At 45.7% G+C, this 17287-nt stretch overlaps 2 protein-coding genes and 1 long non-coding RNA gene across 6 annotated transcripts in view; 1 reads left to right on the plus strand and 2 right to left on the minus strand.

The window, feature by feature from the left end:
• Positions 1–2476, minus strand: part of DYNLT2B (dynein light chain Tctex-type 2B) — an 18265-nt gene extending 15789 nt beyond the window's left edge. For both annotated transcript variants that reach the window (XM_014868112.2, XM_070509109.1), the window contains exon 1: positions 1998–2476. In XM_014868112.2, coding sequence (XP_014723598.2) covers positions 1998–2461 — 464 coding nt within the window. In that variant the 5' untranslated portion in view covers positions 2462–2476. The remainder of the gene's footprint in view (positions 1–1997) is intronic.
• Positions 1854–8138, plus strand: LOC106848315 (uncharacterized). Its single transcript, XR_001402410.3, has 3 exons — positions 1854–1933; positions 4226–4337; positions 8001–8138. It is a non-coding gene; the product is annotated as an uncharacterized lncRNA (long non-coding RNA).
• On the minus strand, positions 6814–15227 carry TM4SF19 (transmembrane 4 L six family member 19). 3 transcript variants are annotated; one of them, XM_014868111.3, is made up of 6 exons: positions 14935–15227; positions 10694–10895; positions 10206–10283; positions 8034–8203; positions 7574–7757; positions 6814–7296 (listed from the first exon to the last, which is right to left on the minus strand). In XM_014868111.3, the coding sequence occupies exons 2-5, from the start codon at positions 10874–10876 to the stop codon at positions 7577–7579; spliced, it is 612 nt and encodes a 203-aa protein (XP_014723597.3). In that variant the 5' UTR covers positions 10877–10895; positions 14935–15227; the 3' UTR covers positions 6814–7296; positions 7574–7576. The 3 variants fall into 3 exon arrangements, with proteins under 3 accessions (XP_014723597.3, XP_070365212.1, XP_044627304.2); XM_070509111.1 differs by having other exon boundaries at positions 6825–7313; positions 14935–15178; XM_044771369.2 differs by having other exon boundaries at positions 7207–7343; positions 14935–15178.
• Positions 15228–17287: the final 2060 nt, after the last annotated feature.

The raw sequence follows: 17287 nt of genomic DNA on the forward strand, positions 1-17287 counted from the left end.
GGTCACTTATGCCTTCATCTTGTTTGTTGCCCTTCTACCAGCTAGAATGAAGTTCCAAGAGGGCAGGGATCTTTGTCTGTTTTGTTCACTGTTATAGCCCCATTTCCTAGAACAGTACCCAGCACATAGCTGACAATATTTTTTTAAGGAATGAATTATTGAACAAATGAAGACAGGAAAAAAAAGTTTCCCCTGGGGCAGGCCCCGTGGCCAAGTGGTTAATTAAGCTCCCGCGCTCCGCTTCGGCAGCCCAAGGTTTCACCGGTTCCGATCCTGGGCGCGGACATGGCACCAGTCATCAGGCCATGCTGAGGTGGCATCCCACGTGCCACAACTAGAAGGACCCTCAACTACAAATGCACAACTACGTACCAGGGGGACTTGGGTAGAAAAAGGAAAAATAAAAATCTTTAAAAGAGTCTCCCCTAATTTCACCACCCTAACAATACCATTAGCATTTTCGTTGTATTGATCATATATTACAACTTAGGTTCCTTTTCTGGGCTATATATTCTATCTATGTCTATATATTATATATTATATCTATATATATGATTTGTCTATCATGTGCCATGTTAACAATGTTTTAAGTTTTGAGCTTATAATGTGGTGCAATATTTGGTAGTATTAGTGGCCCTGTATTACTTTTTAACAGTATTTTCTTTGCTTTCTTGCCTGCTTATTCTCACAGATAAACTTCTAAATCATTGACAAATTTCCACGATTTGATCTGTTCAAAATGTGATCTTCCTATTAACAAACATACAATATCTGATTCTTCCCTTAAGCCTTTTCCATTCTCAGTAAAACGTTAATAAAATTTTTCTTCAGGGGCCACCCCATGGTGCAGTGGTTAAGTTCAGCACCCTCTGCTTTGGAGGCCCAGGTTCATGGGTTTGGCTCCCAGATCCCAGGTGCACACCTATACCAATCATCAGCCATGCTCTGGCAGCGACCCACATATAAAAAAAAGGGTACTGGCAACAGATGTTAGCTCAGGGCGAATCTTCCTCAGGAAAAAAGAAACATTTTCTTCAAACAAGTCACAAATAATCTCATAGGATTATTCCTATATAATATATATTTGTTAATCTTGTTCTGCACTGTTATACAATAGAAACACAGATGAATGGCATTCTAAGCATTTAGAAACTTTTACCAAGATAACTGAACGTATCTCTTTTTTTATGTCCATTCTACCCACGGGAAAACTGCTGCATGAAATTTTTTATCACATTGTAACCAAGGGAAGTTTCTGGCTTCCAGCATTTGCCAAGCATTTGATTCAGCAATCTAGTTTTAAACAACAGACTAGAGGCTTGGGAAATCTATTTTTTATCTAATTTTTTTACCTTGTGAAGATGAAGTTATTGATGGATCCTACAGCCCTAGCAGAATGTCTTCTGCACTACACTGTGTTCCTTAATTTTGGGAAGGTATGGGGGTGGTGGGCCAAGGGCCAAGGGTCTCGGCATGTTACTTGGGTAGGACTTTGTATACATACAGGTCCCGCACCCTGCAGAGGAGTAAGCGTATTCTGCCACACGTACGCACACAGCAACCTTCAAAAAGAATACTGAATGGCATTCCATGCAAGCCGCTTGTTTTCTGCCCTTCTCTCTATTCCATCCATCTCCTCTCCCCTGTGCCCAGGTCCTGAGCCTCCCGGAACCAATCATCCCCACTGTGCGCTCCCAGCGCTTTAACACTGCAACTGCTCATCTGGTCCTCCGGGGCCCTCTGCTACTGGAACCCCAAGATCAGCGCCCCGCCCTCCCGAGTCGTCCCGCCCTCCTCAGCCCAGCCCCGCCCCCTCCCCGCCCTCCCTCTCCAGCCCCGCCCCGCCGCCTCCAGCCCGGCCCTCCCTCTCCAGCCCCGCCCCACCCCACTGCCCCGGTGCCCGCGCGCTCCTTCCAGATGCCCAGGCTTCCAGGTGAGCTCTTCCTTCCCGACCTAGCAGTCTCGCACGCCTCCGCCACAACCCGTCCACCACTCGCCTTTGCTGGAAAATGGGCCGCAGAATATAGGTGTTCTCGGACTCCGCTGCGTTCTTCTCAGTCTCAGGCAACGAGTCAGCCACAGAGAAGGACACACCCGCAGAAAAGGACGCATCTCTCGGGGCGGCCATGGCCAGGACTTCTTGGCCCGATGTGTCTCGCGACGAAGGCCTGCCGGTTGCAGCACGGGGCTGGGAAACGGTTGCCAGGACACCGGGGCCGCCCTTGGCCGTGACGGGACGCGGCGGCGCGCTCTGCGCAGAGCGGCCCGCCCCTCTGCGGACTGTCGCCGCTTCCCCCGCGCCTGCGCACCCGCTGCTGGGCGGGAACTGGCGGAGCGAGAGCGCCGATGACTTCGGCCTAGGTTGATTATCTCCGTCCGGTTTAGAGAACAGTTTAACGCGCGTTGGCTCTTTTATTAACTGCGCTGCAAGCTTAGGAAGTTGACACAGCATGATGCCCATAGAGGTCCCGGGATACCCAGCGAGAGAGCAGTGGGGCCCTGACTCTAATTATGTAAAGGGTCTGCGTACGTGGCCTCCCGGCCTAATCCAGCCCACATCCTGCTGTTATGACTTGTGAACGAGTTTTACATTTTTAAATGATTGAAAACAGTCAAAAGAATAATATTTCATGCCACTTGAAAGTTACAGGAAATTAAAATTTCAGTATTCATACATAAAGTTTTATTGTAACATAACCATGCTCACTTACGTATTGTCTATGGCTGCTTTGCTATATTAGCAGAATTGAGCTGTTGCAACAGAGACCGTATGGCCCTCAAAGTCCGAAATATTATCTGGCCCTTTATAGAAAAAATTTGCAGTGCTCTGCTCTAATCCATAACTGCCAACCCACACCCTGCTCCAGTGCAGAAGTCAGAAAGGAGCGGACTTAGGGTGCATTCTCTGCTTATGAGCACCAGTCTCTGGTTCTGTTTTAGAAAGCTGTAGTATCCTGGCCTCTGCTAGCTTCAAAAACTGAGAAAAGCAATTCCCCCAATATCCATCCATCCTGTTGGTTGGATTAACAAGTTCCAAAACTTGCTTATATAAGATGCAAAAGGGATAGTTTCTATAAAAGTATATCGTTGCAAGCTCCAGTAGAGACCAACTAATTTTACTATTCCAGATTTTGGTTTACACAGTGTTTTCTTGATAATATTGCCTGGATTGGTCTTCCTGGCTCCAATAAACTCCTCTCAACCTCATTTTCCCAGTCCACGCTTCACGCTGCCCCAGAATGGTTTTCCTTTGTCACAACTCTGCTTGAAATCTTTTGATGCCTCCTTATGGCTGTGCCCCTAGCATTCGCACTTCTTTGCTTGCAAATAAGAACCTTCCTCTTGGCGCTGGCCAGCAGACTGGGGTCTGTGCAAGGGCCACAGGGGCAGGCGTACACCCAGCGTCGGCTCAGTGCTGCCTCAGCCACACCCTCTTTAGCAGCCCTTTTGTTCAGCAGCACCAGCCCCATCTCTGGCTGGGGTGGTGCAACCACAGCCTACCTGGCACAAGAGTCCAATGTCTCCCAAGGACAGATAGTATGTTTTCTCCTTGCTGTTTCACCAGCTTTAAGAAATTATACTCCTAGCACACAGACGTTTCCTCACTTTTTATTATTTCTTCAACTGTGTTTCTCTCACCCAATCTACTGTGGTCCAACTAAAAACCCAGACAATTCGGTGTGTAATTCAATAAATATTTAATTATACCCTCTATTCTCGGGGCTGGAGATACAAAAATGAATTGTCAACTTAAAAGGCAAATTCCCCAGTTCTTTTACCCTCAAAATGAGCTTATTCAGGAATAGCCAAAAGAATCACAATTTGGGATGTGCATGCAGTGGGGAGTACGGATGGCTGTTCTAAAGGAAGACCTACTGGGAGAAAGGAACAGTTCAGGGTGGCAACGGCTTCTCATTGGCCAAGCTGCGGCATTTCTCATTGGCTGGGCTGTTGTGAGTGCAGAGAGAAATCTACCTATAGTAATAGTTTTACTTCCTGTTGAAGATGCAAGTGTCTCTCTCTTCCTGTTTGGTATAATTGATGATGTGTGATAGGATGTGAGAGCTCCCCCTACAGGCCTTCCCAACTCCAATTTAGTTAAGCTTTCTTTTATTAATTTCCGCACACTAAAACCCAGGGCTTGTGCTAAAGAATGAACAGATTTGGCTGGGACACAGTGGACCAAAATAATTATTACTAAATAGAGTTCCACTTAACAAAACAGAAAGCTGAAGGACAACCTATTCCAAAGAAGGACCTACTTTTCTCTGAGCGGCATTATAAGCAAGGCACCATCTTCTTCATTCCAGGATAATATTCAAGAAGGCACACGCAAGGTAAGGGACAGACAACGTTTCTTCTTAATAAAAAGTTTACTTAACACCATTCTGATGAACAGACTAGCATCAGCCCCTCTGCCCAAAACTTGGTTGGAAGCCAAGCCAAGAGCCAAATGTAGCTTTTGTTTGGGGAGAGAAAAACCAGGTGAAAGCCCCTTCTGAGTGTGAGGTGATCCTGGGATGTAGGTAGAAGGAAGGGGATGCAGGTGCCCTCTGGAATCCTACAGAGGGCAGCCAACAGCCAGATGTGAAGGGCTACCGGCCCGAGGTAGAATGAATGCAGAACTCCCTCCCCTCCCCTCCCCTCCTCTCCCCTCCCCTTCCCTCCCCTCCCCTCACCTCTCCCCTCCTCTCCTCTTCTCTTCACTCCTCACTTCTCTTCTACTCCCCTCTCCCCATGGCCTCTCCAAGGCCCTCTCCCTTCCCCCTGCTTCTAGGGCCCTAAGTTGAATTGTGAAGGGAGAAGATAAGTCTGCTGCTCTACTTCATCTCTAGAGTCAGGCACGTTGCACCCTCACCTGGTGGAATTGCACTTCAAACTTGGGGAAGGGGCTGTGAGTTTTACTTCCAAACTTCCATTTTTGATCTTCTTCACTTTGAGATCTATGAGTGTCAGCAGCCAACTGTGGGAGGATTCACCCTAAATGTGCACAATCTGAAGGAGAAAACCATCAGCCTAGGTGGAGAAGAGGTCGGAAACATTGTCCTTTGAAGTCCTGTCAAGTTCTACAGTAACGTCAGTCTGAGGTTCCTAAAAGAACGGAGGAGACTCAAGTGAGAAAGAGTCAACTCACCACTGTGAATTGTCTTGGTGCCAAGGACTGACCCCTCTGGCTTTGGTGTCCTGCTGAGCCACCAAAGAAAGTAGGACTGAGCCAGGATGGCGATTGGGAACCTGGCATGTGTGTGAGTGTGCATGTGTGTGTGCCTAACATGTCCAAAACTAGATGCAAATTATCTTTCAATTCTCCATTAATTATGTGGAGGTATCAGTACCTTCCCCTGCAGGAAAAGCTTCTGTGGTCAGGCACACCCTAGCCATGACCCTGAAACTAAATCAGCCAACACGAAAGTGTGAGACAGACACAGGCAATGCTTCTTGGACTCTGTATGTGGGTATATGATGTGCTGTCTGGACCTCAGGACTCCCTGCCTGCTCAGGAGGCTGTGCCTCTTTCTGTCCCTGACAGCTCTGTCTGTCCGCCTTCCCCACATTGGGCAGGCCTGCTGCGCCAGCAGCTCTGGAGAGGAGAGGGAGGGACCTGACTCCTACAAGCTCTGCTAATTCGACGAACCATGCTCCTCAGCCCTGCTCAGGAGTCCTAGGAGCAGAGGAATTGTTTATACTCTGGAGGCCATTGGTGATTCAGCAACTCCTCCCTGACCTGGGATAGAGCTGGGGTCCAAGGGATATAGCAGCACCTGGACCCCCACATTTCCTTCCTGGCTTTGTCCACTCTATGGCCCCAGAGCCTGGGGTTCTCTAATTCATTTCCTGGACCTGCGCACTACCTCCTTCCCTGCCAGTACCCATCTTCCTGGTTCTTCCCAGGCTGCTTCTGCCTGCTTCATCCTCTTCCCTATCCATCAGACTTTCCCACCAGGATCTCCTTCATCCCACCTGACTCTACTCACCATCCAGCACCACTTCCTGACCAAAGATCCTAAAGTGGGAGAGAGGGAGGTCCCCTGCTGTCCACATTCCACACTGAAGCAGCTGTGACATCACAGTTCTCCACCCACACACACCATCCAGTGTCTGCTCTGCATACCTTTGAGTGTGCTGTTTCCTCTACTGGCAAAACCCTTCCTTCCCTCTTTGCTGGGCTAACTATGTCAAGAATCAGCTCAGGGGCCAGCCCAGTGGCGCACTGGTTAAGTTCTCATGTTCCACTTCAGCAGCCCTGGGTCTACCGGTTCAGATCCTGGATGCAGACCTATGCACTGCTTGTCAAGCCATGCTGTGGCAGGCATCCCACATATAAAGCAGAGGAAGATGGGCACGGATGTTAGCTCAGGGCCAGTCTTCCTCAGCAAAAAGAGGAGGATTGGTGGCAGATGTTAGCTCAGGGCTAATCTTCCTCAAAAACAAACAAACAAACAAACAAAGAATCAGCTCAGACAGAACTGAAGGCTTCCTTGATCTCTCACGGATCCTCTCCTTGGAGGTCCGCTACTTCTCCGAGCTCTCACTGCACCCTGTGTTGATGTCGGACGTGGCCCTGAACATATGACATTCAGATTATTGGTCTATGTGTTTGTTTCCCTTACCTGACTATGAGCTCTTCAAGGACAAGGCAGAGCCCACGGGCAAGGACCGTGTCTCAATCATCTTTGGATGTGTGGCATGCATGGCAGTGCCAGGCACACTAGCGCACACTCAGTGTATACCACTTACTGAACTGCACTGAACACTAATGAAAAGAACACGGGTGGATTAGTCAGCTCGGGCTGCCATAATAAAATACCACAGACTGGGTGCTTAAACAACAGAAATTTATTTTCTAGAGGCTGGAAGTCCAAGATCAAGGTGCCAACAAAGTTGATTTCTACTGAGGCCTCTCTCCTTGGCTTGCAGATGGCCAGCTTCTCGCCATGTCCTCACATGGCCTTTTCCTCTATGCTCGAGTGGAGAGCTCTGGGATCTCATCTTCTTATAAGGACGCCAGTCCTACTGGATTAGAGTCCCATCCATATGAATTCATTTAATCTTAATTAGCTCCTTAAAGGTCCTATCCCCACATGAAGTCACATGGGGATTAGGGCTTCAGCCTATGAATTTTGAGGGCACACAATTCGGTCCATAACAACCAGTGAACTTGAATTTAGAAGATAGGGGTTCAGGTACTGACTTTACCTGAACCAAGGGGAGTGCTTTTGGGCAGCAAGTCCATTATCCTCTAGGAGCCTCAGTTTATCTGTAACATGTGGCCAATTCCACGGAGTTGTTGAGAGGCTGAAATGAGATCATGGCTGGAGAATAAGTTATGGACGTATAAGTTCCTACAAAATAATAATGACTTAATTATCCCTTCTTCTAACATATCATCTTGCATTTTACAGTGTGACTTAAAATTCATTCTACTATTCAATACACGTCCAAGGAATTATCACTGTTATTATTACTACAGAAATACCTAAAAGGGAAGCTTGTTTATAATTCATACCCACTACTTGCAGAAAGAATTCGAGGCAGCTTATAATGAAAACACTCGTGCATGAAAGGCCGTTACCTGTCACTCCTCACAGAGGCTGCAGAAAAGGCCCAGGAAGCTGTTGACGAAATGAATGACCACCAGGAGAATCTGGAGGACGCTGATGCACAGAAGGGTGGAGAAGAAGGACACATGCCAAACGACGGCTTTAGACGGCTCCAGGCAGACAGAGTTCCAGAGTGAATGGTCATACAAATAATTCCTAGCCCAAAAAATACGGACACCAGGAGTTGAGGAATAAGTAAGCAAAGCCAAATAAGCCACCTGAATAGAAAGCTGGGGCCTTCCCCAGCTCAGGTCATAGAGCTCGCCTCTTCAGGGTGACTATTACTGCTGCATTTGCAATTTTCTGAGAATCAGAGGATAGAGATGCTAGAATGCATGACCAAAAGGAGTTTGTAGTCCATCTGTGTGTCTTTGTGTCTTTTTCTCTTTCTCTCTCCAGAAAGGCTACAAATCCCAGTCGCCATCCATTTACCTGGTATGCAGGTCTTTGAATGGGTAACCATATTTCCAAGGTTGCGTCTGATTGGAGGATGAGACATCAAACACGCAAAAAGGACCATCTTTCAGGGCTGCTCCAGAAGTGATAAAGCAAATCAAGGCTCCAAGCAAAGCCAGGCCACTTGACGACAGAGCAGTGAGCATCTGCAGAGGGAGAGAGGAAACACTGAGCCTGAGATGGGGTTGTGACTAGATGACTTGTGGGGCGATCTGGACCAGTCTAACTTGTCTGGTGCTTGGGTTTCCCCCCATCATATCACATGGGGATAATCCTACCCATGGCGCCTCCTTTAATGCATAACTAAGGTGGGGTGGCTGATGAGGGGTCACTGGGTAGAGCCAGGAAGGGGTGAGGAGAAAGGACTGAGAATGGGGAAACACTGGCTCTTGGATCTGGATCACCCTGACTCAGCAGGCTCTTGGGAGCCTCTCAGCAGGTTGGCATCAAAAGCTTCTACACCCAGGGGCTGGCCCCGTGGCCGAGTGGTTAGGTTCGTGCGCTCCGCTGCAGGCGGCCCAGTGTTTCATTGGTTCGGATCCTGGGCGCGGACATGGCACTGCTCATCAGGCCACGCTGAGGCGGTGTCCCACATGCCACAACTAGAAGGACCCACAACGAAGAATATACAACTATGTACTGGGGGGCTTTAGGGAGAAAAAGGAAAAAAAATAAAATCTTTAAGGAAAAAAAAAAAAGCTTCTACATCCAGACTGCAGTCGTTCAGCCTCAAGGTTAAAGGGTCAGAGTGGTTATTGCATGCCCACGTCTGACTCTTTTAAGGGAAAGCTATATTTTCAAAAGTTCCTAGCTCCCATCCCAGATTCCTCTCTTTCTCAAATCAAGCATGAAAGGAAGGAAGGGAGGAAAGAGGGTAGGAAAGAAAGGAGGGAGGGAGAGACAGAAATTTCACTCAACTCTGAAATGACTCCATTGCCATTGACTTCTGTCATTGTACTTTTCTAGTCTTTGTACCACTCACTTCCCTCCCAAAAGATAACAATGAGTTTATTTCCTTGGCAGGATTCTAGTTTGCTTCCAAATTGGCTCCTTTCTCAGGATACTAGATTTTTCTCCAAAGAATACATATTTTAAGAATTTAAATAAAACATATATATAGTTTTCATACAGAATCAGAGTCGTTTTCTCACTGATGTCAATCTGCTTTGGAGCTTGGAAGGGGCCAGAGAAAGATACATGGTAAGTTCTGACTCTAAGTTAAAAGATTCAAAATGAATTAGTCTGGTAAGCCTAGGACAGTGGTTCTCAAAATGTGGTCCCAGTTCCAGCAGCATTGCATCACTTGGAAACTTGTTAGAAATGCAAATTTTCCGGCTCCACCCCAGACCTACTGAATCAGAAAGTCTGGGGGTGGAGCCCGGCAATGTGTTTTCACAATCCCTGCAGGGATGTTGATGCACACTCTAGTCTGAGAGCCACTCGCCTAGGGGAAAACCAGACGTGACTGAGAACAGATAGTGAATGAAATGTGTGGGTGTTTATATTTAATTCTTTAACATATAATTCTGAATCAGTGGAGTTCCCAATATGTGGGCTGCAGATATCAAAGCAGGCTGCAGAGTTACTGTAAGGGGACCACAAATTCATGTGTCTGAGACTGAGTAAGCAATATATCTTATCATATATGTACTGAGATTTTTCAAATATATATAGATGCTGCTTTAATTAATAAAGTGCACATTTATTCTGGGCCTCAGTGTCATTATCGGTAAAACAGAGGAGTTAGACTAGAATCTAGTCATTAAATGACCTCTGGAGAACCTTCCAGCTCTAAGAAAAATAGCCAGGAAATTCTCTATCAATGACACATGATTACAGTGTACATAATTCATGTCCAAATTGTTCAATAGGCTAAAAAAGAAATAATAACAGCTATTCACATTTATATAGACATTTATGGTTCATTAAGCACTTACTCCCTTGACTTGATCCTGTTAACTCCCATTTTACAGATGAGCACCTGAGGCTCAGAAAGGTTGAGCAACTTGCTCAACAGCTTAGGGTTATTAAGGGGCATGGTCAGGACCTCACTTCAAACTCCAACATGGAAATTGTCTCTTTACCACTCGCCTCTAAATAGAAGGTGGGGACATTCTAGGTATTAGGAGAGTGGAGTCTGGTGCTTACCCTTCGGCAGGGCCCACTCTTCCTGAAGCAGCCATATCTCCAGCCTGTCAAGGAGATGAGGGTGGCTGCAGTGAGTACCTGGGACAGGAGGAAAGAGTGTTAAGAAGAGATTGGGTAATTTACATTTCTAGCTGCCACCTGTGGCTGTTGACATACAGTGGTGGGGCACCTCACGTGGACTTGATTATCCTGTCTTTCCCAGAGAGTTTGGCTTTGACTGTCAGGACCCAATTTTGGATGACTAGGCTGATCTGACTCTCGGGATGGCATCGTTCACACCCAGCCTGCCTAGTGCCAAGCCAAAAACCCAGCAATCCTTGACAAGTCTTCCTAGAGTCTCCCATGCTTTGGAGCTGCTGTAGACATAAGACCAGCTTGTTAGATCAAACCTTTTTGCAAGGAATCAGAACACTCCTCCTTCCCCACCTCCCCGCTCCTCCCCAGAGGGCACTTTGGGAGTTCGCACCCAGGGAACCCTGGACACTTACCATGAGGCCTCCTCCCCAGAGCCCAGTGCCCAGCTTGGCATGCTTGCCAATGAGGCCCCTCAACAGGTAGGTGACATCCCAGTTAGGAAAGAGGAGCACCACGTTGGCCCCAGCAGCAAATAGAGCTGTAGTCCCGAGGCTCAGTCCCAGGATGCAGGAGCAGGTCCGTGAGCATGCCATCATGCAGGGAGGGGACAGTGTCCTGGAACCAATGGAAGGAGGGTCATGGTAGCTCTGCTATTAGGAGCATGGATTAGGGGAACTGCTGTAACATAGGGTGGGATGGGCAAAACAGACTACAGATACTGTCACCTCCCAGAGTTAGATCAAGAGGAGCCAAGGAACTTGTTTAAAAACTCTGCCTCTTATAAATATTCCCCAATGGATATGACTTAATTGCTCCATTTTCTGCCAATCTCCATTCACACAGACACACTCCTCATCCCATCATATTTTGCTTGTACCTCTATGACAGCCAGTGATTATTTCTATTTAATTTGCAAATTAAAACCAAAATAAGATACTACTACACATCCACTGGAATTGTTACAATTAAAAGGTTGGACTATAGGGGCCAGCCCAGTGGCATAGTGGTTAAGTTCATGTGCTGCACTTTGGTGGCCTGCAGTTTGCAGGTTTGGATCCTGGGTGTGGACCTACACACCACTCATCAAGCCACACTGTGGCGGCATCCCATATACAAAGTAGGGGAAGATTGGCACAGATGTTAGCTCAGGGCCAATCTTCCTTACCCCCCCCCCCAAAAAAAACTGGACTATACCAAGTGATGGTGAGGATGTGGATCAACTGGAACTCTCATAGGTAGCTGGTGAGAATGCAAATGGTACAAACACTTTGGAAATTAGCTTAGCAGTTTCTTATAAAGTTAAATATTCGGTAACCAATTGATCAAGTAATTCCACTTCTACATGTTTATCCAAGAAAAATGAAAACACACATCCACACAAAGGCTAGAACTTGAATGTCCATAGTAGCTTTATTCATAATAACTAAAAATTAGAAATATGGAAGCAACCTAAGTGTCTACCAACAGATAAATGGATAAACAAAATATGGTATATACAGACAATGGAATAGTATTCGGCCATAAAAAGGAATGAACTTCTGACACATGCTTGAAAACATTATGCTAAATGAAACAAGCCAGACATTAAAGGACAAATATTGTATGATTCCACTTATACGAAATATCTAGAATTGGCAAATTCATAGAGACAGAAAGTAGATTAGTGGTTACCAGAGGCTGGGGCGGGGGGAGGAATGGGGAATTATTGTTTAATGGTTACAGAGTTTCTGTTTGGGGTATTACTACTAGGTAATAAAAAGAATGAACTACTGATACATGAAACAACATGGATGAATCTCAGAAGCACTGTGCTAAGTGAAAGAAGCCGGAAACAAAAGACTACTCACTATGATTCTGTCTATATGAAATTCTAGAAAAGGCAAAATGAGTGACAGAAAGCGGCTCAGTGGTTGCCAGGGGCTGGGAATGGGAGAGGGGATTAATGCAAGGGGCATAAGGAAACTTTCTGAGGGGATAAAAATGTCCTATATCTAGATTCTGGTGATGAATACACAACTATATGCATTGACAAAACTCATCAAACTGTACCCTTAAAATTGGTGAATTTTTTTGTATTTTAATTATATATCAATAAAGTTGATTAAATATTAAATATCATGTCTAGATAAGTTGTAAAATGCCTCCGCCACACCTTTACTTATAGCCATTTCTCTCTTTTATATTTTCACTGATATGTGAACTTATCGTTGTTGTTTTTTAAAAATATGAATTAGAATAGAACTAGTGATATTTGAGTAGACTCGTGTCGATGTGGATCTGAAAAAGACCAGTACCATGACATCCCCAAGAAGTGGCCTGTTGCCACTTTGCATGTGTGTCTCACCTTAAGGCTCTTGACACTGCCCTCCTAACACATAGCTTGCACATAATCAGAAAATATGTATAGATCGGAGTCCCCTCACCCCATCTCTGTCTTAGACATACAGCCACACATACATACATAGTGAAATATTTCAGTTTAAAGAAATAAACAGAATGTATATAATATATTTGTACTTGTAAGTTGTATGGAATGATTAAACAACACCCATGTAAATACAACCAGTTTACGAAATAGATGGTTATCAATAATACTCTCGAAGCCCCAGGTGTGCCCTCTCTAATCCTACCATCTTCCTGATCTCCTTCCTAGAAACGACTATCCTAAATTTTTATTTTATCATACCTTTTAAAAAACAATTTTACAACTTATGAATTCAATTTTTCAAAAAAACTTGATTAGCCTAGCATTTTCTATTTGTCCAGACTGCAGTTTGTGGTAGAGCCTGCTGCTGGACACAGCATGGAGCAGGCCGTTTGGTTGGGGGTGTGCTCTGGGCCTCAGCCCTTGGTGACCTCTGCTTCCCCGAATCTCAGAGCCCATGCTTGTCTCCTGCTGCTCCTCCCAACAGAGAACTTCTTGCTGCGGTGGCTAATATTTGGGTGCCATGTGTTGCCTTTACCATGTGCCCTCTCCACAGGGTATTTGCTCTCTAAGCCATGTTGCTCACAGTGAACAAAATAACTTGTCCCTGATGAAAGGAAGTTCAGGTCTTTGGCGGGTCACACTTTAGGGGAGTTGGGGGTAGGATATGAAGGAACAGTGGCCCTAACCCCATAGGTAGAAGGGTCCTGAAGGGAAGGATGGGGATCAGGGATTAAGAGGGATGGTGTGTCCTTTCTCCTCCCCGCTTCCCCAGCTGGCCCACCACACGGGGCCTCTTTTCCTGAAGTAGGCCTCCTGGCACCAGCGGCTTCCTCCTCAGGTCCTCAGGGTGAGGAGTCTGCCCTGCTGTCAGGAGGCAGGGCACCTATAGGATAACAGTCCTCCCCACCGTCCGTCATGGTGATGCAAGAGCATGTCTGGGCAGCCTCCCTCCCCAGACCGTCCCATCGTCGAATGCAGGGCTCTCAGTTTGTGTCTCTGTGTTGGAGTGAATTAGCAGTCGAGGGTGTTAGCAAATAACAACTTTAACCCACACCCCTCCCAGATGACTGACATTTTGTCAGGGGCCCAAATGAGGACTGGTGGTGGTTGGACTGTCAAGCACGCTCTCTAGACCACGGACTGAGAGAAGCTTCTGTTCAGGAATGCCTTCAGCTGCCTTTGAATCATTCCACCTATGAGTAAGGCCTGTCTAGACAGAGATCACCAAAATAAACCCCCCTGACAATCGCTTCTGTGGACATTTTTCCTACCAGGAAAGAGTTTTAGAAGGGAGACTAAAAAATATGGACACACAGAGGCCTTTAATGAGTGGAATCCTGGCTGTCCCACTAATCTTACACCCAAAGCCCTTGCTGTGCTGCTCCATCTGGGAGGGCTGTGGCTTAGTTCAAACTTCACTTCTTCTCCCTGACTTTGTTCCCCCAGAAATCACAACATTCTGAGAAATGCTTCCAAAAATGTGAGCCAGGAGATTAGCAAAGAGATTGGCTAATTTGATATCTGAAGAGACAAACAGGTTTTAAGGTAAAACCTTAAAACCAGGCTTTAGGGGAGGCCCCGTTCTAACCTGAGATCCTGGCTGGGTAAACAGATCACCGGCTACATGTTTGGGCAGCAATATAAGTGATCAGCTAAGTTACATGGGGAAGAGACTGCAAATTCTCTGTGCATCTATCTACCTCACTCACCACTAGCCAGGCTTTTCTTTCATTTCTTCATCAGTTAAATATTTATTAAGTGACCACTGTCTGCCAGGCACTATGCCAGGGGCTGGGGATACGATGGTGAATCAGAGACAGTCTCTTCTTTTGAGGAACTTAAAGTCTAGTGGGGACAGTGACAAGGCAAAAAGTCAGTGCCGAGCAGAGGTGTCCGACTTGAGGTGCAGTGGAATCTCACAGAGGAACACTTGTTCCTGTCCTGCAGAAGCAAGGTAAAACCCTCTGGAGGAAGTGCTGTCCACGCTAAAACTTGACCAACAACAAGGCATGCAACGGGCAAAGTTGGGGAGGGAAAAGTATTCTAAGCTTGTGTAAAGGCCTGAAGTTGACGGAGAGACGGAGGCAAAGAGAAGTTAAACGAATTGCCTGAGGTCATACTCAGGCCCTGGAAGAGCTAGCATTTGAGTGCAAGCTTGTGCTCCTAACTACTAGGCCAAACCATTCCCTGGCTGTCACCTCACTGGGCCCATCCATCTCTGCTTACCTGCATTCGGTGGCAAGAATCAGGATGCGAGAGAAAGAACCTGGAGAAGGGCTCCGTTTTCAGAGTGGGCCTGTGCTCCCTCAGCTCCAGCTGGCACTCCTGCAGGGCCCAACACAGAGCTTCCTCTTTCAGGACTCTCGAGGAGGGCCAGGGAGGCTCCATATATATGTAGAGGTCACCCAGGCAGGTGCCCCCACACCACTGCCCACAGGCCTCCATCAAAGGAGCTTTCCTCTTCCGGGAGAGCCCTCTCCTAATGGCCCATTCTCTGCTCATTTTCATGTGACCCTAAGGAAGGAACCAGGAAGTGTGGCCTCGTGAGCTAAAATGTCTTAATGAGTCAGAGGATGCACCCATGAGAAGTACTTTATCCTCCCTTCTTTCCCAAGAAGCAGCACTTTCTCATGCTCTAGCTGCCCATATTCATTCCACTCATTGCAGAATTTGGGTTCTCTGGAAGAAGAGCACTGAGCAGAACAGCTGCCATTTTTTCCTTGTGGCCCTCTTTACTTTGCGCTTGGCTGACTCACAGTGTTGCATGATTTTTTTACTCTTACATAGTGCCTAATAACTTTTTTGTTCAAGTCCCAGGCCACCATCATCTTGTACCACAGTCACACCAGACTGCTGAGCGTTTTGTGATGCTCTCTGCATGGGAGACCTGTGACTGCCCTTTTGACAAGCTCCTTTCCAGATCCAGTTTCAATACCTCCAGGGAAGTCTTCCCTGATTTCTTCACTCACAGTTAGACACTTCTTTCTCTGTGCTCCCATTGCACTTTATTTTTTTTTAATTTAGGTGTTGCATACACACAGTAAAATACACAAATCTGAATTATAAAACTTTATGAATTTTTACACGTGAACCCAGGGTAACCACCACACAGATCAAGACATAGGACATCTCCAAATCCCCAGAAGGTTCTATTGTGTTCATTCCCATTGTTATCCCTAATCCCCACTGTTAACTTTCATTCTGGCTTTTATCATCCTTTAGCTTTTGGCTGTATATGCATATATATATGAGAAGGCATATACATATGCATATATATGAGAAGGGATAATTATAACTGGCTATTACATTCTTTTAAACTGCATTTTATATATTCCATTTCATACAAATGAAATCATACAGTTTCTACTTTTTTGTATTTGGCTTTCTTCACTCAATATTATATCTGTGAGTTTCATCCATCAAATAATTCATTCTTTTTTATTGCTGAATATTATTCCAGTGTATGACTATATAACAATTTTTCTACTGTTGATAGACATTTAGATTATTTTCAATTTTTGCCTATTACAAATAATGCTGCTATGAATATTCTTATACATGTCTTTTGGAGGTCCCATGCACTAATTTTTCTAGAGAATATACCTAGGAGGGGCAGGGCTAGGTCACATGATTGGTGAATCTGTAATTTTGGGAAATGGTGTTGCCAAACAGTTACGCAAATTGGTCCTACCGATTTACACTCCCACGAGCAGTGAATGAGAAGTCCAGTTGCTTCACAGCCTCACCAACATTTTTAATTTTAGGCATTCTGGCGGGTGTTTAGTAGTATCTCATTGTGGTTTTAATTTGCATTTTCTTGATAAGTAAGCACCTTTTCGTATACTTATTGGCCATTTGGATATCCTTTTTTGAGAATTGCATGCTCAAGTCATTTGCCAGTTTTTATTGATTCTTTGTCTTTTTCTTACTGGTTTGCAGATCTTCATAATTCCACATATGAGATCTTTGTCAGATAAACGTATTATGAATGTTTTGTCCTGTCTGTGTTTTGCTTTTTCACTCTTAATGATGTCTTTTTTTTTTTTAAAGATTGGCACCTGGGCTAACAACTGTTGCCAATCTTTTTTTTTTTTTTCTGCTTTTATCTCCCCAAACCCCCCTGTACACAGTTGTATATCTTAGTTGCACGTCCTTCTAGCTGTGGCATGTGGGACGCCGCCTCAACGTTGCCTGAGGAGCAGTGCCATGTCCGCACCCAGGATCCGAACCCTGGGCCGCCGCAGCAGAGCGCGCGAACTTAACCACTCGGCCACGGAGCCGGCCCCTTAATGATGTCTTTTGATGAAGAGAAGTTGTTAATTTTAATTAAGTTCCATTTATGAATCTTTTCCTTTATGGTCACTACTTTTTGTGTCCTGTTTAAAGAATCTTTGCCCACTTCGCAATGCATTTTATTTACCTGTGCTATTTATATGCCACTTCCCCTACAACTGTGAGATCCTCGAGGGCACAGGCTGTATCTTATTCAGCTCTGTATCCCCAGAACCGAGCGTAGAGCTTGGAATACGGTAGGAGTTCAAGAATCACTCGCTTAATAAATTAATTCATGCACTGGATG

The sequence above is a fragment of the Equus asinus genome, chromosome 5 (genome assembly GCF_041296235.1).
Source record: "Equus asinus isolate D_3611 breed Donkey chromosome 5, EquAss-T2T_v2, whole genome shotgun sequence".
NCBI classification, from domain to species: Eukaryota; Metazoa; Chordata; class Mammalia; order Perissodactyla; family Equidae; genus Equus; species Equus asinus.